General features: G+C 43.0%; 1 protein-coding gene across 1 annotated transcript; it reads left to right on the top strand.

Moving 5' to 3' along the window:
* The first annotated feature begins 1,854 nt into the window (after positions 1 to 1,854).
* On the top strand, positions 1,855 to 24,049 carry PRDM1 (PR/SET domain 1). Its single transcript, XM_046675891.1, has 7 exons — positions 1,855 to 2,065; positions 3,627 to 3,875; positions 10,331 to 10,450; positions 13,811 to 14,063; positions 18,998 to 20,106; positions 20,541 to 20,669; positions 21,054 to 24,049. The coding sequence occupies exons 1-7, from the start codon at positions 2,024 to 2,026 to the stop codon at positions 21,624 to 21,626; spliced, it is 2,475 nt and encodes an 824-aa protein (XP_046531847.1). The 5' UTR covers positions 1,855 to 2,023; the 3' UTR covers positions 21,627 to 24,049.
* Positions 24,050 to 24,823: the final 774 nt, after the last annotated feature.

Raw genomic sequence — 24,823 nt, 5'->3', positions numbered from 1 at the left:
GGTTGACTCACCAGCCCTTGCATGGTGTATGTGGCCTAAGAACGGAGTTTGCTTCTAAAAGGGAAGTGAAATACTCTTTAACATCTGCAGGCGAGACTGTTTGAACAGCAGGCCGGCCTTGGGTATGACTACATTGTTTTTCTGTCCATTGTGGTGCTGACTCAGCGTCAGTTAATAAAGCCTCTCAAGAAGGCTGGATTTCTCTTGTTTAATTATCATCTTGGAGCTTTCTGAGAACTCTTTTAGGAATTGTTCATTCCGTTTCATACCCCCAGCACATCTGCCCCCTGAAAGCCCTGTTTCCTCTTGGTGCTAGCGCCCCCTCTGGCATAACGTGTCATAGCAGGTCACCAGGCATTAAGCGGGGAGTGTGCGTTACTTATGTCCCCTAGTGGGAATTTAATTGTTCTGTGCTACAGAGGTGGTGGGAGGACTTGAGACACAAATACCATTTCCTGGCAAATAATCTTTTGCCTCCCCCCCCCCAAAAAAAAATTCTAGGAAAGTCTCCTAAAAGAGAGAAAAGAAAGTTTAAAGATAAACAGACATATTTTTATGACGGGATTGGGCTTTTATTTCTCTTTGTTTTGTTTCTTCCTGTAAACAAATACTCCAATGCCCACTTCATTGTATGACTAAGTTGGTATCATTAGGGTGGCACTGAGTGTGTGGACGTGGGTGTGTACGCACACGTGTACTTAAAATGTTAGAAAAGACAGTGCAGCCTAAGTTAGAAGGAGGGATGGTTTTAAAAACAAGCAGGAAAAGTGGGAGACTTGGGTCTCAGTGATGTAAACAGTAATTGTAGTGGGGTGCTTGCTATAAATGGATCCTTTACATCATTGTTTCTCTGAATTAGAGGATTCCTTGCTGAAGGCACAAGACCATTGAAGGAAGTAAAGCATCTGGTTTGTTTTGTAATGAGAAGCAGGAATGCAAGGTCCACGATCTTAATAATAAACAAACAGGACATTGTATGCCATCATCACAGGATGTCCTTCCTTCAACAGAGGACTGACGGGGGCTAGAGGAAAAGCCGGACAGGGCTCCGAACGAGCCCCACTAATTGCTGCCTCCGTCTGCCTTCCACTTGTTAGTGACCAGTTCAACATTCCCTTTAACTGAGACCGGTAATGCTCCACACTCCGCGTGCACGCTCCTCGGAAGTCTGGCTTCGGGTCTTGGGGTGGAGAGAAAAGGCAAAGAAATTGTAATCTGTAGGATTATAACTTTTTCCTAATTCCCTGTTTACTAAATAGTTAAAAGAGGGAAGTTAGTTCTGCCAAATTCGAACGGACGTTAGTTAGCAGGAGAAAAGGAAGCTTACAACTTTTTTTGTGCGAAAACTTATTTCATGGGCAACAGCTTGAGGACCAGACAGCTACATTTTATTACATTAGAAGCAAAAATAATCTCACTTGCTCTTTTCAAGTAAGTTTTGTGTATTCGGTAAACTGTGGATTGGAAGCGAGGAACTAGAACATTTTTAGGTCATTTTCAGGCTTCCCTTGATTTAAGGAACGTGCGCCCCCTTAGAAAGCCTCAGGAGGAAGGAGGGCTGTCTGGAGTATTTAGAATACAATACAGCCCGAGTCAACGTTGAGGTTAAGCGCCTTCAAAGGGAAGTAGGAAGATTCCAAGTAAATGTTGAAATTCACATGCGGAGAGAGGAAGCTCTGGAGGCGCGCAATCCGGGGGAAAGCCCTGGGCTGAGCCAGGTGCGGCCACGCCCCCTCTTCAGGCGCTGGTAGGAGTGAATCAGAGGGATGGGAAATCAGCAGGGAGGGGAAAGGAGCCGCCGGTCTGGTTAACACAGACTGAAAGTGCTGCCGTGACACTCGGCCCTCCAGTGTTGCGCAGAGGCAGAGCAGCGCGCAGCACCTGTCTGCCGCCGAGAGCCGGGACGCGGGCGCCCGGGCGGCCGTAGAAAAGGAGGCACCGCCGAGGTGCGCGTCAGTCCTCAGCCCGCGGGGGGACGCGGAGGAAATGCGGACTGTGTAGCGATGAGCGACACTCATCTCAGATGTTGGATATTGGCTTGGAAAAACGTGTGGGTACGATCTTGGTAAGGAACTTGATCTTGTTTTTAATTCTGAAATTGATCTGAAAACTTTTTTTTTTTTTTGGCTGCTAGCGTAGTCTCAGTAGAAACCAGAAATGCTTCTGCTTTAGGGCACTTAGAACTGTCAAACATTTATAAGACTTTTTCCTTATGAATCATTAACCCTTTCAGTTCTAGGCATCATTGTCAATTCGTTGAAATTTCGGTAGTGGCTCCTGCCCACCCCCAGTCATACAAAGTAACTACGCCGGCTTGGCTTCATTTTTAAATTTTGTTTTATTTTAACATTTATTTGGCATCATGACTCTGCATGTTGGAACTAAATACAAATAAGCTTGTTTACATTGTAACTGAGGAAAGACAGCTTGGCATCTGACTTTTTTAAAAAAAGAGCATGATGTTTAGGGGAAAAAAATAGAAGAATGTAAAAGCTACCTTGAAGGAATTCACAGAGTGTGATGTTTATTCTTAAGAGGAGACGTTCTTACATGGGGATGATACCCATGTTCCTACTTTTTATCAAACATATCTATATGGGAAAACATTTCAGAAGTTGTTCACCTTTTTTTTCTTTGGAAAGCACTTTTCCTGCGTGTAAGGGGGAATTTGCTGGAAAATCCTTATCAATTTTCAAGTGGAAGCTCCTGGTAGTCTTCTGTATTTGTTACAACTTTAGTTACAGTAAACTGTAACACATCAGTGACTTCTGGGAATATGTCCACTTTCAGATTTAAATGGAAAGTGCTATTTGTAGCTGAGGGCTCCTAAAAGGAATTCTCTCCAGGGAATTCTATTGAACCATTTTGTGTTTTGTTTTTGCTTTTTCCATTTGTCGTCAGATGCCCACAAGTCGAAGAATCCTCGGGGAGCTTTCCCCCTTCACCCATTCTTCCTCCTCTTTTCCTGTGGTCCAAACGCTTTCTGAGAGGCTGCAGCTCAGTGATGCTGGCAGGATGCAGCCCTTTTCAGTGTTCCACGCGAGAGGATAAAAGAGAGTGGCAGCGGGGGGGTGGGGGCACGAGTTGTTTTGAAAGTTGTTTTGCGTTGGGAGCTGGTGGGAAAGTTCAGTCTTCCCCATTTGGAAAAGGCAGGCTGGGTTCCGCTCCTGCACCACACGCGCTTTCCATTTTTAGCTTCATTCAGAGGCAGACAGAGCTCCTTCCTCTTCCTCTCCTTGTTTGTGACACTTTTCTGAGGCAGCTTTTCCATAGCGCTGAGGGTCTGGCGGCCATGACCCCAGGCGATCTGGGACATAGGACTGAGCGCCCACAACATTTTTCTGCTGTGAGAGGTAAAGCCAGGGAGTGTTGAGGTGGTTCTGTTCATTTTTTTTTTCTTTCTTCCCCAGTGAATTTGCTACACTTTTTTTTTTTTAAATCTAAGAGGAGCATTTTAAGACCTTGCTTCTTCAAGGCAATCTTCTTTATACGGCTTTTGGCTCTTACTCAACTGTACCCAGCGCTCTGCATCTGCTTTTAAAGTCTCCAGACTACTGTGTTAGTCATAACCTCTCCGAGGGAGCCACAGGACAATGGGGATTAAAGGCCTGCCTCTTCTCTTCCAGGCTGCCCCGAAGTGTAGTTCCAGTGCTGTGAGGTTTCAAGAGTTGGCAGAGGGGACCGAGGGGACCATGAAAATGGACATGGAGGACGCAGATATGACTCTGTGGACAGAGGCTGAGTTTGAAGAGAAGTGTACATACATTGTGAATGACCACCCCTGGGATTCTGGCTCTGACGGAGGGACTTCGGTCCAGGCAGAGGCATCCTTACCAAGGAATCTGCTTTTCAAACATTCTGCAAACAGCAAAGAGGTAAGCCTCTGGTTTATTGCTGTAGAAGATTGGCACCTGCCCCCAAATCTCCCTACTTGCCCTTGAGGCCTCGTATATCTGTGGCAATCTGTAAGTATCAGTAAATAATTGATCACTTAATTCACCTCTTTCATTGCTTTCTCTTTCCCTAAGTCGGTCCCCTTGCACTTCCTCCAGCTCTCTGCTGTTCCATACTAATTAGTAAACAGTTCAGTCTTTTGGCAAGTTGACACGTCGTGGAAAAGCTGAACTACAGCACGGGGTGGGCAAAATTGTCAGTGAGCTTCCAGAAAGCTACTGGCCACTCTGGACTCACTGGCCCTCGTCCCGCCATTGTACAATAGCTTGTGAAAGAGAAAACTTTTTCTTAGAAAAAAAGTTTTTCCTGTTTCTTTTGTCTCCTTTTGGTCATTAGATGGCTTTATTCTTTTTAACGAGCCAGCTTTATTAGCTGGGTTTCTAAAAATATTCTCCTAACCTTGACGTGTTTATGAACTGAAGTGATGGTGTAAATCAAGAGGCTCATGTAAAAGTGTCCTCTGAACGGGTGAGCTCAGAGCCGACCACTGTTTATCTGTGGCTGCTCCTTTCCTCTGGCCAGGCTGGCAGGCCGATTCCTTATTGGCCTCTGAAGTGGGTGCACTCTTTGTTGTTTCAAAGGGGCTGAAACCCCGAACTTGGAATGAGCAAAGGATTTGTGTTTACCCTTTTATATAATGATGAGAGCGAGGCGTGATGTTTAGCTGTGAAATAACTTGCAGAACCACCTCTTGTTTTGAGAATTCAGCTACTGTAGGGGCTCTTAACTTGTCTACTACTGGGCTCAGTTGAAGGAATCGACCCCTCTCCATTACCACAGGTCACTGTCAGTTCCATTACTGCCTTCAGAAAGTAGTGGAAATGGGATCATTTGCTGTCAGGATTCATAGTTTGATACTAGAACGATTCATTCCAGCTGTATCAGACCACTTTCCTCCTTCCCCAAGAAGCAGCATTTGAAGGAGTCGGGCAGCCTGTTTGGGAAATACCGTGTCTCTTTCCTGTTTGTGTGTCTGAGTTCAGTGTTTTTAGTTGGGGGGCAGACTTCAGCTGTCTGAAATTAAATAGAGCAACTCTGCTTTGAGCTTCATTAAAGCTCAACCTTTTTTTTTTCCTGCTGGGAGAGTGGAGGCAGATTTTATAAAAAGCAAAATTTAAGTGTGTTTGTACATGAACGTTACCAAAAATTGAACCCCAGATGTCAACCTTAATTATACCTCTTTCTGAAAGTAACACTCTTCTCAGTAGAAAGTCTCTTAATATGTGGCCCATGGAATCAATGTAGGATTTGTTTGGGTATTTAAAGTTTGGCTGTGGCTTTAAAAGTTGTAGTGTATTTTTTAGCATATCGCATTTGACCAGATACTGGTTTGTTCGTAGGATTCATTTGTGCTGTGTTGCCCTGTCCAGCTCATTGGGACTGAAATAAAGACCTCCATTCTGTGGGTCATCTTTGCCTTTTAATTCTATAATGTTCTTATCCTCAGTTCAGCTCTTAGCTTAAGTTTTTCAATTTCCATCATTCTACTTAAAATCATAATTAAGGGAAGTAATGCCCTTGGATCACTTGGTCCAGGGTTCAGAAAGATAGTCACTTACTCAAAGTGTACAGTGAGAGCCAGAGGCCAGACTTGGAGCAAAATTCTTCTGACTTCCCCAGCCACTGCTTCTTGATTATGCTACACTGGCCCCTCTTGGTGTCACTGTGGTTTTATTTATCGTCTTAACATGTTTCAGACTGATCCTTTATTAAGCTTGGTTTTTTTTTTCTCTGCACACGTAACTCCCTATTTCAGTGTATTCAGCACCCAAAAAGCCACACAGTGCCTATATTCCCAAAGACGGTCCTTCAGAACGAACCTAGTAAGAAATCAGGGTTCTCTTAGCCTATTTTCCCATACTTTGTTTAACTGAAACACTTGAATAAAATAGTACATCTTCAGTCCCTAATCATGAAAACAACCAGAAAGCCAACTTAAATGTCATACTGTCTTAAGCTTACTCTGGAATTTGTACCTGTGTTTTTTTGTTTCTCCTTTCTGCCTTTTTGGACTTTGGGAAAGGACAGCTCCCTTAAGGTGGTGAAAGAGGATTGTGGAATTGAGCCATCGAGATAGCTGCAAACCAGTTCTAGAACAGACACCTTCAGGATTGATGAAATGTTTACTGTATCATTATTCACTTAGCCCTTTCAGTCCCACGAGCTATGGAAATAGGAAAAAAGCCTTCGTACGTGTAGTCTTTATCTGACTGATTTATCTTGCCCTTCTTTAAACGTGTTCATTTAAGTAGCAGAAGAGGTTACATTATGTACTGTTGTGCTGACAGACTTGGGGATTTTTTTTTAACAAGACCATTTTTCATTATGAATTTGTGCTATGTGTCAGCACCTTTTTTTTTTTTTTTTGGTTTAAAAACAAAACATACAGACCATATTTCTGATCTTGACCCTCATTTTTAGATTTGGTGTAGAATCGTTCTGTACTTTTAATGAGGTGGTTCTTACTTCCTATTTCCAGAACTCAAACCAAATATAGACATACTATTCAAAACGTTCAAAACTTTCTTAACTGATAGGTTATTCTTCTAGGGGGATTTTCCCCTTGTCCTCCTGAAATAATCTTCTATGAATACTTGAATACAGAAAGATCAAGTTAAACGTTTATATTTTAGAAGCAGTAGCCCGTACTGAGGTTGCTTGCATTCACGAGGCGCTGTGGTTCTGTGAGTCTGACCTCCTGAAGTCGTGTGGTGAGAAACATCAGGCCCACAGGCGACTCACTCAGTGTCCATTTTGATTGAAGTCCATTATTAACTCAAGCCATCTGTAAAAAGTATCTCCCCGTAGCATGCAATTCCCTCTTCTTCATACTGCCTTTTATTTGGGAGACAAACTACTGATGTGTTACCTTGTTTCCTTTAATATAAAGATAATTAAGGAGGAAACCTTCCAAAAACATCTCGATTCACTCCACCCCTTTTTAAAAAATGGGGTGAATTACAGGCTGAAGTCTTGGTCCACCAAAGAGTTGTAGTTATCTCAATGCAAATATCCTTATATTCAAAATAGAATTTTAATGGAATGAGTCATTTTTATGAGGGGGGAGACTCGGGGAGGGGGGAGAGATAGCTAGTAATTAAAATGGTCTTAAGGTAATTTGGGGTGGGGATGTTCCTACCACATTTAGACCTGAGTGATGTTTCTGCTTAAAACCCACTGCTCTGTGTGTGTGTGTGTACGTGTGTGTGTGTGTGTGTGTATAGTAGTCCCTCAAGGAGGAATATGCTTTAAAAAAAAACATATTCTCCCTGCTTCTGACTTTCATTCAGCATCCCCACTCAACCTATTCTAAGTTGTGAAATCTTCATTTTGTAAAATGGAAAACAAGCCCTGTTTTTTGTCTGGAAGCCACAGACGTCAGGGTGTGTTCTGTCACTGAGGCCATGATGGAAACAAACCTGCCCAGGTGGCGGAGGGGTCAGCTCCACACAGAATGAGCGCCGTGTAGGAGCTGGGGACAAGGGAGTGTTGAGGCCAGCATCTTCTAGCTGATAGGTTTAGGGAAGGGACACAGCATCCTGTCCCCAGCAGTCATTCTTTAGGACCCTGGTCAGTTCCAGTGAAGTTTCCTTTCTGAGCGAGGTGAACACGTTCTTAATTCGTCTTTTTAGCACTGCAAAATTCAAGGCACACTCCAGGCCCCTCTGTATCATGTGCTTGCTCCGAGGTAGAATGTTGCTGGCTAAGATTCATGTCTGGGTCTTTCCAGGCCCAGAGGGAGAGCTATGACTTGGTCTTCCGCTTCCCATTACAAACAACCCCAGTTCCTACCCCCTCCACGGTTACCTGGCCGACCACCATAATCTTAAATTTGCACCTCTTATGTCCTCTTTGAATAATGTCTCAGACGTGGATGTGAGATGAAGTTGTTTATTGTGTATTGGAGTACAGGCTGGGAATGGGTATAGATGATGAATAAGCTACACAATTCCTTCCAACCTCAAAATTGTATGATTTCGTGTCTCTGTTTATCCATATGTGTGAATTTGTATGTACCTTATGGCTCTGTGTAATAGAAACTTAAAATATTAGGGTTCTGTCCCCTTGTAAAGATAATCTAATATCGAGGCTCTTTTATTTGTTTGGGGCTTGAGGATTTTCATAGACCCCTCTTCCACCACAGACCCTGTTTTTAATTGTTCTCCCGTCTTGCCTGCTGAATTGCATTTGTAGGGTGATGAATGGCAAGAGCTATTTCTAGCACTGCCTCGTAGCTTCCCCTGTGATGGGCCCATAGCAGTGCTCAGATAGGTGTTGGGTGGCTTATGTTTTCCACAAATTCATTTGTAGGAACAAGATTCTAGTTGACTTCTTTTTGAGCATGAGGAAATGTTAATGTGCTTCCTTAGTGTAAGATTGATAACTGAAGACCAAGAGGCTCGTAGGTTAAAGAATGGCTATTCGGAAGAAAACCCTGAGCTCAATGTAATGCTACCTGTTGGTAATCAAGCTCTGACTCCCGAGAGGCTGTCTGCAAGAGACTGTAATTTAAAACAAAGTTGATGAACCAGTTGAGTACCTTTCTTAAAATTACTGCTTTAAAGTGGATATGTTGAAAATATCAACTGCTAATTATTGGCTCACCAACAAATGACATTATTTGTTTTTCTTGTTTGTCATTTTAATATTATGGAATAATCAGTCAAATATGAATGCCAAGTGATTTGCGTGTCATAGAAGTCAATTCCATGAATTTTTCCAATTAATTAGGTTCAATAATGTATCATAAGCAATGAGCCTCTGAATTGCTAAGTCTGCTTCAGCTCTAATATCTGCTTTTATCTCAAGACTATTCTGAGGTACTCCTGTGCCCACTAGTTGTACTGCCAACAAATACCAATAACGACAAACTGTTATCGAAAGGGCAGATAAATGTAAATGAATGCAGAGGAGGAGGATGAAATGAACATCTGCTTTTTTCAGCTCTCTGCCAGAAATTCATAAAGGACCAAAAATAACACTCTAGCTCACCAACCTTGTTTCAACTTGTGTTAGGTATAGGAAATTTGCTTTTTTTCTGTCTTTCCAGTCGGGTTATGCTCCATTGGCTTGTATATTGCATACTAAATTGTTAGAAAAAAAATCATTGGTTGATAAGAAATGTACATGAGAAAGACTGGTCTGACACAGCCATGTAGGTGTGCTCAGTCTGTATCCGTTTTAAATAGGGGTTTAAATTCTTGATTTCATGGGTATCAGTGTGTATCATAACCAGAATTTTGGATTCCACTGTGGACATTTATTGATTGGAATATTTGGGCCTACTGTTTCAGGTACACAATTACATAGGAGCCACCAGGGATAATAAAAACTGGAAATAAATATTATCTTTTACCTCCCCTCTTGGTCCATTTCAGTAAGGTATTCAGTACGTAATTCATAGGCTGTTTTGGATGAGAAGAATATAAAAGTGGAAAAGTGAGTGAATAAAAGCCAAAACAAAACTAACTGCAAAATGTTGTAAAGGGCTCCTTCCAGAGGAGTTCTTCTGAATAGTGATGAATTGCTTCCTGCTTCGTGGTTGGTAATTTTTTTTCACTCCGTTAAAGAAATTTACGATCAAGGAGGAACCAGCATAGTTAACATGTTTCTTTAGTACGGCCCTACAAAGTCAAAATGTGTGATACATCCAGTCTGAGAAGGTCATTTCCTTAGATCTTAGAACCCACAGCTCTCCTCAGTATAAATTTCATTTCAGAGGAAGACTTTTGACCACTGTTGAGTAGAAGATGCTAGAGAGGAACAAAGTTACTTGGAAGACCTTTATTTGTTAAAGAGAATGTACAAGCTATGAAAAAAAAAAAGCCTCATCTGGAATGAAAAAAATATGATAATGTGTTTGGTTTCTGGTTCCTTAGGCCTTTGTGGAACAACCAAAGAGCGTTATTTTGGTTTCTGAGGTTAAAACTATTTTATTCCCCTCAAGTACACTGTGTTTATGGTTTGAGGGAGAAGGAGAAATAGGAAACTAAGAGCGGACTGAAAAGGTCAGATCTTGACGGTCCTATTCTGCAGTATCTGACTGTTACTCTAAAACAGAATAGTTACCCTCTCTGTTCTTCTAGCATAGAAAGTAATAATAGAAATAAAGGACCCTCAGTCACTGGAGAATAATCCTCTAGACTATTTTAATGCTTGGTTGAGTATTTGCTTATGATCTGGAACTTTAAAAGGTGGTCTTCCCTAAGGTGAAGCTCTTTGTTAATTATGTAGGCACCGTTAATGCCTGCTCTCCCTATCGTAATTTCATCATTGTTGGTTGAATTGCCACTTGACGATTCCATTTGTTGAAATAAAAAGATTGGTTAATATCTTACAGCTAAAGTAATTGTTTTGTATGTTTTACCCCCTTTAGGTTATTGGAGTGGTGAGTAAAGAATACATACCAAAGGGAACCCGTTTTGGACCTCTAATAGGTGAAATCTACAACAATGATACAGTTCCCAAGAACGCCAACAGGAAATATTTTTGGCGGGTAAGTAGGGAAAAATGTCCCAGACTCATTATGTATTACGGAAAAAAGTGGAGCTAGAATTGCTGGGTCACTTCCTTTTTCAACCTGTCCTGGGGCTCACCACAAGTATTCAGGGTCCCCATGGGCATAGGGAATTCTAAGCATGATGAAACTGGTTAAATGTCTGGTCCTGGAAACAGAGCCTATAGGTAGGTGGTTAGGGCTAGAGATATGGACTATATGTGAATCTTAATTTTTGCAATTCATTAGAGCTTTGTGATGAAAGGAAACAGTTTGCTGCTTGCTTCAAGGGAAGGCTCATTTGCATTTCTCTGCAAGGAAGTAGTAATGAGTCACCAAGCCTTAGATGTCGCCCCTTCTTGATTTCTTGCTGAGTTAACTCTAATTGAATGGAAGAGTAATCATAAATAAATTCTCTTGAAAATATAAGTGCCATTAAGGAAGGATGGGTGGAAGATGGCACTAGGGGAATGGAAATGGACCACAGGACTAGTCCTGTTGAAATGCATCTGCGCCATAAAACTATTGGATTTGACAGTATGTAGGTCACTCCCATAGCAGAAGGACAATGCTTACGATCATCCAAGATGATAAGCTTTCCTATAACATCCAGGCAAAAAGTCTGGCCAATACAATTTCGCTTGGAATATCAGGGTTAGAACGGTGGACTAATTAGACAGAATCCTTGAGTAAAAAGATCCTGAATTAGGAGTGAGCAGAGAAAAAACCAGACTGCTTTCCATCTTCCCATAGATCTCTCTAGGATATTCAGTTTCCTCAATTGAAAAATAGAGATATGCTTACTACATTTAAAAGTAATTTTTTTGTATATATTTGCCTAAAATGTACACGACTACTAGGGAACCATTATTTGAATTCTTTTAAGAAACAGCTGCATGGTAACAACAAAAATTGGATTATACTTACTTTGGTCAATATTTACCTAGAACGTTTATGTCTTTTGGACAACTATCTTTATAAAAGACTTGTGTTTGGGGATCATTCAGAAGCTATTCCTAAGAAACAAGATTTTTTATAATCCAGGAAGTTTGTGTTTTTAGAAATTTATTTTACTGTTTACCGAGCAAAAGAGAGGACTCAGAATTGTTCGCTAAGAATGGTGTGCTCACAATTTTTTATTTAATGACTATTCATGCTTAAAATATATTTACTACGTGACTTATAATGGGCAAAATGTAAATGAGGGCATTTTTGCCTTTATTGCCAATAAAGCCTTCTCAGAAATGAGCCATGGAGGTGTGTAGCTCTTGGCATTAAAGGTGTGAATGAAGACACTCCAGGGTAAGTCTCATTAATGCATGATCCTTTTGAAAAAAGGCAAGAATACTCGAGACCCTCCTATCTCTGTCCCAGTGCCCTGGTACATTAAAGATTGACTGTAAGTAAGTGAAATGCTTTCCTTGGGAGGATTTATTTGAATCAGTCTTTCACATGCAAAGGATACTGTAGGAGATAACTTCCCACATGTTGTTAAAAGCATCCTGATTTGGCTGGCAGGGATATGAACATCTGTTGTGAGGAAAGAAAAAGTTTCATGCAAATTACACAGTCAAAGAAGAGAAGGGATGTTCAAGTTGAGAAACCAGTGACATTTCTTGTAACTGTACTATGAGTCAGCACGTTTTTAATCTTCCTGATAATATATGGAAATGCAGTGAGGTGACAGGGAGCAGTGTTTATTTGACGTATGCCTTATTTTATTTTCTGGTGGGTGTGTGCGTGTGTGACTTCATGGCATCGACATTTCTGTTTTTAAACGAGTATACAGTAAATTGTAGTCCGAGGAAGGCTGACTGGAATCAGCATACCCGTAGCTTTAGAAAGCAGTTTCCGCCCAGCGAAGAGTGCAAGAGAGATGGAACCCCGTGTTCCTGGAAGTTTGCACATCAGAGTAAACAAACTTGATAGCAGAATTCACCCAGCCTTGTTCCATTTTCTCTTAACAAAACACACCGCAAAAGCTCTCACAAGCTGCTTTGATGAAGCCACATGTATTTCCCCCTTCACAATTTACAGGAAGTTACTCTTAAAAGAAAGTGATTCTGGTGTTTACTGCGTGTGTTAAAGGGACAGAGTTCCTTTTCGTTTCTGATAACGTTGGAGTGAAAGACAGAAACGATTTAGAGACTGACATAGTCAGTATGTGACTAAGGGTAAAGCAGTAACCTGCTGTCTGTCGGGTTAGAGCAAACTTTCTGCTACGAACAGCGCCCAACTACTTGGAGACCACAAGTTGCAGATAACCAGGTATTGATTATATGGAAATATCTTAAGTCTGAAGAAAAAGTGGTAGGTCTTAAAAAGAGGGAGAAAGAGAAACTTTCTGTGGAAGGGGAAGGAGTTTATAAAGTAGTTTCAGTAGGAATGTGTATTTTCATTTTTCCTCTTCTTACCTCGCCTCTTTACCCAGTGGCCTGAGTGCATCTGTTAATCAGAAGGAGTATTACCATAGGGCAAACTTTGATTTCTTGATTTTGCGTTGCCTTTTCTTTTCTTGCGACGTTTCTTCCTATTTTTCCAAAAACTCATGCCTGTGGCTCTGAGTGACATTTTAGCCAACCTCCTCACAGATAAGAGGGTTCTCTCTCCCCTTCTTTGACTTGAAAGAAAAGCACAAGGCCCAACCTGTTTATCAAGAGGAAAAGTGACTTCTCAGTAGACTGTCAAACTCTGGCTTCTGGCCCGGTATTCACTTTGTTATGGCAGGTGAAGTTCACCTTTGCCCCACCCAGTGTTTCCACAAAAAGGCCAGGTTCCAAGTATTCATATGAGCAAGTGTTACTTGTGGACTTGGAGGCTTGGGGGTGGAGGATGTTTGCATAGTTGAAGCCTTGGGCGGGGGTGTCAGAAACGGCAAGTACAGGGGCCATAGAAAAGTGGAGACTCGGTGGTTTGACGTACTCAGTCGGCTTGGTCTTCTACCCAGTGACTCAAAGCATTCAAAGTCAGCATAATCAGAACTGAAGTTGGTAGCGTCGCCCATTTGCCATTCTTTGCTCTGGCAAAAGTAGTACTCTGCGGTGGTTTAACCCATCTGAAGCAGCTCCTTAAATGAAATCTTGTGTTTCATTCTTCTGTTATTTTCCCCCACACATGAAAAGACCATAAAACTGCAATGGAAAAGGTAACTGACAAAATGTGCCTTACCTGTTTCCGCCCTCATTTCTGCTGATTCAAGACTACTCTGGCTAAACCAATTTGGTTCTTTTTCTAGCTAGGCAACAGGGGACCAGAAATCACACAGAGTACTTGCCGTGTTTATTCTTTGAGGTGCCGTGGAAGCTTTCCATTGCTTTGGGTCTGGCTTTCTTTTACACATCTGTCTTCTCTTTGGGACAGATCTATTCCAGAGGGGAGCTTCACCACTTCATCGACGGCTTTAAGGAGGAGAAGAGCAACTGGATGCGCTATGTGAATCCGGCGCACTCTGCCCGGGAGCAAAACCTGGCTGCGTGTCAGAACGGAATGAACATCTACTTCTACACCATTAAGCCGATTCCTGCCAACCAGGAGCTTCTTGTGTGGTATTGCCGGGACTTTGCGGAAAGGCTTCACTACCCTTATCCCGGAGAGCTGACAATGATGAATCTCAGTAAGTGGATTACAGAACAAAAAAATAGAAAATGCCAGCAATGTCAGTTCTGCCCCTATGAGCTAATAACACGTTGTTTAATTATATGGCTTCATCTGTTTAGGCCAAGTATGTGGCTTAAACTAGGGACTAGGAAGAGGGAAAGAACTGTTTAGCCCCTATTCCCTATTAGGAAAGTTGATCATTTAAAAAATCTTAAGAGCTACTCTGAGTATTTAATTCCGAAAGTTAAAGGAGGGAAATAAACGTCCAATTCTAATCTTTTCAAGAGGGGGCAGGGAGGGGTATAATGGAGATTGGTCCTGACACGCCAAGTATGCAAGCACTGCCGCGTGTACCACAAACTGCCTGGTTTGTGGTAATTTGCTGGTGCTTAAAATGTGCATTGAAATAGTGTAGACATGCACATTTGGTTATCAAGTTATAGTCTGATGTGGAACATGTGAGATTGTTTCTAGAAAAACTCACAGCTATAATTTTTTCAAATATTATTCTAAATGGGTAACTCTAAAGATTTTCTATCTTAGCTTCCTTCCTTATGGTAAAAACCTCATTATCTGATCTCCTGATCAGTATTACAATAGCCGCCTATCAGTTTATCTTCACAAATTCTCAGTTTCTTAGGTTTATAACCTTTTACTTTTTTATTTGGTTAAAGTTGCTGTCATGACTTCATTGCAAAGGGCTACTTTATTTTAGTCATTCTCAAGTGATCTCCATGAATGACTTAAGAATTACCAGAAAATTCCAACCTGTTGTAACTATGGTTGTGTGTTCTCAGACTACTAAGTTTTAAAGCAATTTTAAACCTTAGCTCCTTTTGGTTTAAAAGTTTCAGCACTGAAATGCTGAAGTTTTTTGTAACTGTTTGTTTTGATATCATTTCAAACTTGAGAAGTTGCAAGAATAGTGCAAAGAATTCCTACATACTCTTTACCCAGATTCATCCATCGTTGACATGTGGTCCCATTGGCTTTATCTGAAGGCTAAATTGTTTTAGGCCACAGATCACCTTTCAGACATTTGGAATGAATGTTAATATTAACATAAATTAGAATTTTGATTTAAACTTTAGGACGGGTTAACAAACCAGTTCCTTATCCTCGTTGGGTATAAGCCAACTCTATGGCTACTTGGCGCTCGTCCCACACTACCTAGGTCTCCCTGTGACCTCGAGACTGTGTTTGTAGTTCTCTGAAAAGCTGGGGCTATTTATGAAAGCTTAAGGAGCTCCCCCATAGAATCACCTTTTAAATTTGTGTTCAAGCTCCTTAGACACACACACACACAGTGCACCCTTGAGTGTCAGGAAGAAGTCTTAGAATATTTGGAGACAAACTGTCTTCCAACATGAGCACGCTGGGTATGATCAGGCCCTGGCCAAACGTGGTGGTTCCTTTCCCTCATCTCTTCAGTGCTCCCGAGAGTCTAGGTCATTCATATCCCTAGTTCCAGGCATCCCAGAAGCCCTTCAGCTGTTTCACCATCTGGATGTGCCAGGCCCGGTGCTGAGGGCCTGGTAGTGAAAGACAACTTATCTTCCACCGGGGCATCCCGCAGGAAGATGTGCTGCTCCCTCCTGACTTTCTCAGCACTGCAACTCACTTCCTCTGGAGGGTCTCCTCACGTTCCTTGAGCTTAATCATTCACGGCTTCAGAGAAAGTCTTTGATTTTTTTTTTTTTTTTTGTAAGCAGTAACTCCACTTGAGGTGACCCATCTCAGTTACTTTGCACCAACCACGGAGCTTTTTGTATACCCCCTCCCTCTCTGCCAATCAGAGAAAGATTTTAAAGGCCTTGCCTTTTCCTCCAACAAAAGGCTTTGCTCAATATTTTAAGATTTGAGTGCTTGTGCTTTGTGTTCAGAAGCCACTTTCATGTCTACTGTTCAGTGACACCTTTGTTCCCTCAAATAGCCCTTTTTGTTTATGCAGAATTTTTTCTAAATGGTGGTTTAACGTTTTTTGGGACTTTCATTGTCTGGTATTCCTAGTAAAGAATGAGAGTTAACAATAGCCAGTCACATTTAAGCCAACACTCCTGCTGCCGATTGTGAAACCAGTTGTCTTAGGTGTGGTAACTGATGATTGAGACTCCGATCAGGAAAATGTCCACTATTTCATCAGGCCTAATAGGTAGATTGTGTCTTCCAGTGAGTTGTGTTAGGTTTCTGCGCTTCAAGCACAACCGAGTTCTGTGCCAGAGTCTCCATGAGCACTTCTAATGGCCGTGATGGTTCAGTCGATAGAGTTTGAGGACAGATTCAGAGCAAACTGAGGCCAAGGAAAATAAGTAGCCAGAAATCACAAATTGGCATTTTTTTAAACAAAAGAAAAGGAGTAAGAACTATTAAGTTTGACTGCTACCCCACCAAGTTTTTTGGTATTTTTTTTTTCCTATCTATCTAACTAGCCCATCTAGAAAACAGTTGACCAAATTATAGACTTCTAAATGTTAATCTGCTTTCTCAGTTTCAGTTGAAAACAGACTTTGTTTTGCCTACTGCAGAACTTCTAGGTTCTTTCTTGTAGTCTTGGGGGTTCTTATTATAGATCGAAAATGTGAGTCGGCATAATTAAGCCATTCAGAGCCTTCAGAAGCAGTTCACTCTTGAAATGACTCCGTCCGCCTACAGCCATTTAAGATTTAAGAACAAAAACAGATCTTGATTTTCTTTTTCATGTTAACTCAAGCTGCTGCTGAGTGGGAGAGTCAGAAATGACACCAGCTCCGCTGATTAGTCAGCTGCTGAAGGAGGATTTTTTAAAATGTGCCTTCATATAGACTCCATGATTTCCACCTCAGAACATCTTAGTGGGGCTAGCATTTCCCCCAGATAGTGTCTTGGAAGAAGATATAAATTTATTTTTAGGAAGGCGTGAGAGACAGCAAACATGTATTGTGGGTTTCCTATATATCGGGCACTGTGCTAAATAAATACTTTGCATAGAAAATTGTAAATTCCGGCTTTCTTGCTTCTTGGCCTAATCGTTAGCTTTGTTTCAGTTCAATAATCGAATTATCGAGGTGCTTAGTAGGGACACTTGACTAAAGAGAGGGGGGACAGTGCTGTGGATGGACAAACTTTTTCCTTATGGCTTTCATTTGTTGAATTTTAGAACTAAGGTAGTATTGAAGCCACAGGAAAAGTTATGAGACTTCGATGTAATTTGCCACATAAAAATGGCAGAAAGTTATGACGGTGAAGTTTCTGTATTTTCATTTTATTAGGGAGACGTCTTTTTTTTTTTTTTTTTAACGTGGGCCTCTGTGGATGTCTCCAAATCATTCTTTTTCACCTCCATAAAATTCCTTCCTCTGGCTGTGAGATGCCTTGCCTATCATTTTCCAACTCAGTTTCTCTCTCTTTACCATTTCAGCTTTAAAAAACAAAAGTGACAATTTGAACTTCCTGCCTGCTGGGCCTCACTGAAAGACTGATATTGGCCTGATAAGGGGGTATTTATTTTGGTTTAGTGGCTTCAGAAATCCCTCTCCCTCAACAAGCTTTCCATCACTGCCCCCATCGGCATCTTCCCTGATAGCGTCCGGGCCCTGTTTATTCTGGGGCTGCTGGCTCACCCAGGAGTAACTGATAACAGCAAGCAGGAGATAACATTCTCTGCGGGGCTCTCAAACTGGAATCGAATCTCTCAAGCCTGTCAGCCTAGAGAATAGATTTGAAGAGTTCAGAATCTGGAGTTCCACAGGGTTCATTTCTAGACCTATCAGATATCAAGCCTGGAGTTCTTTCTCAGTTTAATCAAACAGGGACTTTTTTTTTCTTAAGACGACAGATGGTACTTTTACAGAGGCTTCAGCATGGTCTCCCAAACCTGTCCTCTTCTAATGCTGCGGCCAAGACCTCTCCTGCCTCTCAGGGCATCCATACACACAGATGGGGATGCATTCAACCTGCTCCTCCTCCTCGGGCAGGCTTGCAGTACCTGCCTTCCAATAACCACGGCTCCGTCCAAGCAGGCTGTATTTTGCTTTTGATTGCCAGGGCAGGCTAAGCCGGGATTTTTGGGCTTTCCCTGCTCTGACCGGTGTTTTCCTGAAGGCATCGTTTGGTCTGGGTGTTTGCAGAGGCAGGGCTGGCAATGACCTGGAGAGCCTGGAACTCTCCTCCTCTTTGCTGCTGTTCCTAAATAGTATACTTACCAAGTAATAATATGCCATCTTTTGGAATAAATGCTTTCATCTTCGCTGCCTGTTTTCTTTGGTGCTCTAAGTAATTGAACTGGCTTGGGAAGGGCCTGTTGTGGTTTGGCACGGATGACTGTGTCACGCCTTATGATTCCAGGGGACAGCATTGCTGGGAGCCTGGTTAGAACAGACGAAGCCTTGATGAAATTCTCATGTTGTCAGCAAATCAGGGGGAAGGGGTAGCATCCACGTTGCTAATCTATTTGGCACAGGCAGTTTGAATAGGCTTTTATCAAATTTGTATTAAACAAGAATCAAGGCGAAAATTGATGACTGCTTGTTACTTGAAATGAGTCTTAATCTTTCACATCTAGCTCGCAGAGTGCTAATTTCCTTTAGGTAAACTGTGAACATCAGAATGACTTTTATGAACCTATGACACCCCCCACCCCACTATTTTTCCACCTCCTTTTAATGGAAGTGCTCCTGTTGTGGCTTGAACAGCACTTTTCTATCATAAGGTTTTTACCAGCGGAAACGAAAGAGTCCAAATAGGGCTATTTGTTCGATCGACGCTGTCATTGTCCCCGTTTCACTGAGAAGCAAATGGAGCTGCGTTTTGGACTGAGTGGCCCCGAGCCCTCTAGAATGAGGGGCTGGTGAGAAGCCAGGTGTCTCTTGCTTGTGGCCAGCTGGGGCCTAGGTTTTGCCCGGAGTGAGCAAGATAGGCAATTTCACTTCAGTTCTCTCCGCCCCTCTGAGTAACCACCCTTCTTTTTTTCAGCACAAACACAGAGCCATCCTAAGCAGCAGAGCACTGAGAAGAATGAACTTTGCCCAAAGAGTGTCCCAAAGAGAGAGTACAGCGTGAAAGAGATCCTCAAACTGGACTCCAACCCTTCCAAAGGAAAGGACTTCTACCGTTCGAACATTTCACCCTTCACTTCAGAAAAGGACACGGATGACTTCAGGAAAAATGGGAGCCCTGAGGTGCCCTTCTACCCACGGGTGGTCTACCCAATCCGGGCCCCTCTGCCGGAAGACTTTTTGAAAGCTTCCCTGGCCTATGGGATGGAGAGGCCAACTTACATCACTCACTCACCCATTCCGTCCTCCACAACACCAAGTCCGTCAGCGAGAAGTAGCCCCGACCAGAGCCTCAAAAGCTCCAGCCCCCACAGCAGCCCAGGGACCACGGTGTCGCCCCTGGCTCCTGGCTTCCAGGAACCCCGGGACTCTTACAGCTACTTGAACGCTCCCTATGGCACCGAAGGTCTGGGCTCTTACCCTGGCTACGCGCCTCCTCCCCACCTCTCATCAGCCTTCATCCCCTCCTATAATGCTCCCTACCCCAAGTTCCTCTTACCCCCCTATGGCATGAATTGCAATGGCCTGAGCACCGTGGGCAATATCAACAGCATCAACAACTTTGGCCTCTTCCCAAGGCTGTACCCTGTCTACAGTAACTTCCTCGGGGGAGGCAGCCTGCCTCACCCCATGCTCAACCCAGCCTCGCTCCCGAGCTCGCTGCCCTCTGAAGGAGCCCGGAGGTTGCTTCAGCCCGAGCATCCCCGAGAGGTGCTTGTCCCGGCGCCCCACAGTGCCTTCTCCCTCACTGGGGCCGCCGCCAGCATGAAGGACAAGGCGTGCAGCCCCACCAGTGGGTCCCCGACTGCGGGCACAGCTGCCACGTCGGAGCACGTGGTGCAGCCCAAAGCTACCTCAGTGGCGATGGCAGCCCCCAGCAGTGATGAAGCCATGAATCTCATTAAAAACAAGAGAAACATGACTGGCTACAAGACACTTCCCTACCCCCTGAAGAAGCAGAATGGCAAGATTAAGTATGAATGCAACGTCTGTGCCAAGACTTTCGGCCAGCTCTCGAATCTGAAGGTAGGCCTCGAAATAGAGCAGTCCAATTGTCTGCCAGGCCCTGTACTAGTGAGTGTACATACATGTAGTATTTAGCTTCCTTTCCACAGGTTATAAATTGCATTTTCAACGGCATGAGACCCAGGCTGGGACTAGTCAGTGTGGCTTTTACTTTCCTTTTGCCACTTCTGGCTATGTGGCTTGGGACAAGTTAGTTGTTTTCCCCTGAGTTTCTTCTGGATAAAAAAATCATGGGGCTAGAAAATCAGTTGAAAGTCCCTGCTAGCCTGTGACTTTTGTTCCTTCAGCTCAAACTAAACAAAGTGTTCTGTTTAAGACTTTGTCTGGATGCTTTTCTTAAGATGTTTGCATCATAAGTGCCTGAGTCCTTGAACAGAAATGGTCGGGCTCCCAGCCGACTGAGAGCAGAGCTAACGCGTGTGGCTTCCTTCCAGGTCCACCTCAGAGTGCACAGCGGAGAACGGCCGTTCAAATGTCAGACTTGCAACAAGGGCTTTACTCAGCTCGCCCACCTACAGAAACACTACCTGGTACACACGGGAGAAAAGCCGCATGAGTGCCAGGTGGGCCGTGTTTTCTGGGTAGAACCCTTGACCTTTGTAGAAAATGTCTGAGGAGTTGCTCTCCCGTGTCATGTAGCTCATAGCTGAAACCAGAGCAAGGATCCTGCCCTCCCACAGGCTGACAGCCCTGTCCCTGCTCATGAACTGAGATAATGACACAGCCATCTTCCAGTGGGTGGAAAATGGTAGGGGAAATAAACAGCACCTCGTGCTCTGTGTGCCCTCGTCGCCTTGTTTGCTTAAGGCCACACCATAGGTGCCACAGGGAGGCGTCTCGTGTCCCTCGTTGCTGGGCGTTGGTTGGCAAGCTTGCCCCTCCCATTGGCATCTCTTAATCTTCTGGTCTTCCCGTCTCCCTCCTTTGCCCCGTTTCCCCATATGTAGGTTTGCCACAAGCGATTCAGCAGCACCAGCAATCTCAAGACCCACCTGCGGCTTCACTCGGGAGAGAAACCTTACCAGTGCAAGGTGTGCCCTGCCAAGTTCACCCAGTTTGTGCACCTGAAACTCCACAAGCGCCTCCACACCCGGGAGCGACCCCACAAGTGTGCCCATTGCCACAAGAGCTACATCCATCTCTGCAGCCTCAAGGTGCACCTAAAGGGGAACTGCCCTGTGGCCCCGGCCACGGGGCTGCCTTTGGAAGACCTGACCCGGATCAACGAAGAGATCGAAAAGTTTGACCTCAGTGATAATGCCGACCGGCTCGAGGACATGGAGGACAACATCGATGTGACCTCTGTGGTGGAGAAAGAAATTCTGGCTGTGGTCAGAAAAGAGAAAGAAGAAACTGGCCTGAAAGTATCTTTGCAAAGAAACATGGGGAATGGCCTCCTCTCGGGGTGTGGCCTTTATGAGTCATCAGACCCGTCCCTCATGAAGTTGCCTCACAGCAACCCACTACCTCTGGGACCTGTAAAGGTCAAACAAGAAACAGTCGAACCAATGGATCCTTAAGATTTTCGGAAAACAAAAAGTGTTTTGTTTTGTTTCTTAACTTATGACTTGGCAAGTCAGGGTGCCTATGGCAAATGCTTGTACATAATTCCGGTTCTGCACAGCTCTCCTGATGGCAGACGGTGTCCCCTCACCTCTCTGGAATTAAAGAAGGAACTCCAAAGTTACTGAAATCTCAGGGCAAAAATGAGGCAAAGACAATATATATACATATTATATATACTTATTTACATCCCCATCTATATATTTGAACCTGTGTATTTTGAATATTTGTGTGGATATTTTGCATAGCCTTCCCATTGCTAAGACTATTGCCTAGCCATAATTATTTTTTCAATGATAATCCTTCATAATTTATTATACTATCTATCATTCAAAAAGCAATAATTAAAAAAGTTTACAATGACTGGAACAATTCCTTGTAATTTGAGTATAAATGTTATATTTTTGTCTTGTGGCCATTCTTTGTAGATAATTTCTGCACATCTGTGTGAGTACCTAAGAGTTAGTGAACAAATACATTACTTCAGTCCACCTCCCTCTCTGATAATGCTTTGAAAACGAGGTGTTGGTATGGCCAGAGTTAGACAGTTGATGTGTTAATTCGTAGGACTGTAATATATGAACAGCATTGTATAATTTGGGGGTATGTGTGAATTACCCAATAATAACTTTAGTAGAAGAAACAAGAAAGGGACTCTTGTATGTTTCTGTAGATAGTTGAGATTTTTTTTTCCCAGCCACAGATTTACCAGAAAGGTGACAAGAAGGCTTTGCCAACCTGTCTTCCTCTCCAAAAAGCAGGGCCACCCCCCTCCCAAAGTCATGTGACCATCCAGGGCGGTCATGGACTTTTGCATCCCAATGTATTATCTGAAAATGTGAAGAAGACAAAATGCCATGTTGAAAATCACTGAGAAATGTTCCCAAAGCACAGGTGTCATTGTATGTGTGAGGTTCGGGGGCTTGAATCTGGGTATTGTTTTTGTTGTTGGTTTCTTGTTGTTGTTGTTGTGTCAAAGTTGCACAAACATGGTGCTTTACCAGGAAGGATTGAGGTAGATAGGCCCAGGCCACACTTTAAAAAGAAAAAAAAAACGAAAAACGGGTATTCTCGTTGTCTTAGGGTCAAAGCGGGTAACGAACATTCCTATCCCCAACACATCAATTGTATTTTTTTCTGTAAAACTCAGATTTTCCTCAGTATTTGTGTTTTTGCATTTTATGGTTAATTTAATTGAAGACGAGAGGGCATTGCAAAGGTGTTCAACAACAATTACCTCATTAAGTGTGTCCAGTAGTGCAGGAAATGATGTCTTACCTAATGATTTGCTACTAGAGGAAAGTAAGTGTGCTCCAGAAAGACAGAATGGGTCCCATTCTATCTTTTACTCTGCTAAGCCCAAAGATGACCTGTCAGCATTCAAGGTGTAGCAAAGAATGATGTATATTTATAAATCTATTTATACCACTATACCGTGTATATATATAATATATTTATAACCACTTAAATTGTGAGCCAAACCATGTAAAAGAACCTACTTTTTCTGAGGAAAAAAAAAATCAAACCCTTTCTGAGACTTTGCTTAACGCTCAATGACCTCACAATCACATTGGGGAGCTTGGGCACCCCCTTGCTGTTGTAAGAGACCCCAAAACCTTGTTGCAAAAGTGGGGACCGTGTAACAACCAGGGAGAAAGAGATCCGTTGTTTTTTCCTATTAAAGACGATCTAAGATGGCTTTATTTTTGTCTTGCCACATTATGATTATGTGTCCCACCCACTTCACAGAAATAAAAATCCCAGTATTACTCCCTTAACCACTGTAGCTTTTCTCTCTCCCTCTCCCTCCTGCACACGTCACTGACCGATCACTAATCAACGTGGTTCATAGAGTCAGCATTTTGTCCTTGGCAACTCAGGTCAACCTGCAGAAAAGAACAAACAAATTTAGGATAACCCAGGGAAACCTAAGAGCCTTACCAATCTGTAAGTTGCAAAACTGACAATTTTTTACGTATCGGTGTTTGACAAACGCAGTCCTTAATTGTAGGTGAACCAAAGCAACACACACTGACACGGACACCAAATACTTTCTATTCTCAGCCACTTGTTTGTTCTCTTTTCTCCCTTGCGGGCTTTCTTACACGTGGGAATTCCTACCAAGACCTGCACAGTGGCTCGAGACCTGCCTCCTTTATCCTCTGACTTTCCTTCATAGGCCTCTTACATGTGAACTTTGAGCCCACAATTAACAGTGGTTTTGTTTTTTTTTCTTCTCAAAGTTAAAACTGACCAAAGTTACTGGCTTTTTACTTTGCTAGAACAACAAACTATCTTATGTTTACATACTGGTTTACATTGTTATTTATGTGCAAATTGTCAAAATGTAAATTAAATATAAATGTTCATGCTTTACCAATGCTTGTCTAGTGTCTTGAGTGAAGGGCCAGTGAGCGACATCTTAACCACACCGAAAGGGTGGCCCCAGAACCAATTTTGAAGGTGACACAATTTGCCTCTTTCCTGCCTCGCCCACCCCCCAGTGATGACTCCTTCATCTCCCACCTCCATCGGGGACTACACTTGTGAGTGGTCTAAAGAGTTGATCTGTTGTCTCTGTCATAACAGCATAAGATTTTTCTTTAATCATGAACTATAAAAGTGTTCTCTAAGGAAAGTATTCCAAGATGGGGAAGATTTGTTTACTTTTGTTGGACTTTTGTTTGTTTTACTTAGTTGGGCCTGGGGTGGCAGGAAGGTTAGGAAGACTTGAATCAATTCCAGAAATGCCTTCCTATGGGGCACTGTGTGCCAGTGTGTGTGTGTGTGTGTAGACTGAGTCTGCTCAGGGGTGAGGGGCCTTGGGGAAGCCCTGGGAAGCTGAGGCGAGGAAGACTTTGCCCATTGGTGACAGCGTTTTCGCTTCAATAGCAAGCGCTGAACGCGCCACAGGGAATAAGATCTTTTGTGCTTCTGCACAGTCTTCCTGCCTGACATCCCTTGGTAGTTTTTTTCCTTCACATCTTGACCCAGAAAGTAGATACGCTACTTGTTCATTTAAAATGAATTTCAAGAAAGCTTCTATTTTACCAGAATCTGGGCATTGTTAGTGCGAAACCCAGGGGTCACGGTGGTCTTGCCGTGCAGTCCCGATGGTCATGTGGTGAGAATGGGTCTACTTTCTTGTCCGCTG

This window comes from Equus quagga, chromosome 11, assembly GCF_021613505.1.
Source record: "Equus quagga isolate Etosha38 chromosome 11, UCLA_HA_Equagga_1.0, whole genome shotgun sequence".
NCBI lineage: Eukaryota > Metazoa > Chordata > Mammalia > Perissodactyla > Equidae > Equus > Equus quagga.
Note: the sequence above shows the minus strand (reverse complement) of the source record. Positions and strands in the feature narration are given on the sequence as shown.

Bases quoted from the DNA above. Each gene is read 5' to 3' on its own strand.
- PRDM1 (XM_046675891.1), top strand. From the start codon at position 2,024: ATGTTGGATATTGGCTTGGAAAAACGTGTGGGTACGATCTTG. The intron at 10,451-13,810 runs GTAAGTAGGGAA...TCTTTGGGACAG, and splicing joins ACAGGAAATATTTTTGGCGG to ATCTATTCCAGAGGGGAGCT. The intron at 20,670-21,053 runs GTGGGCCGTGTT...CCCCATATGTAG, and splicing joins AAAAGCCGCATGAGTGCCAG to GTTTGCCACAAGCGATTCAG.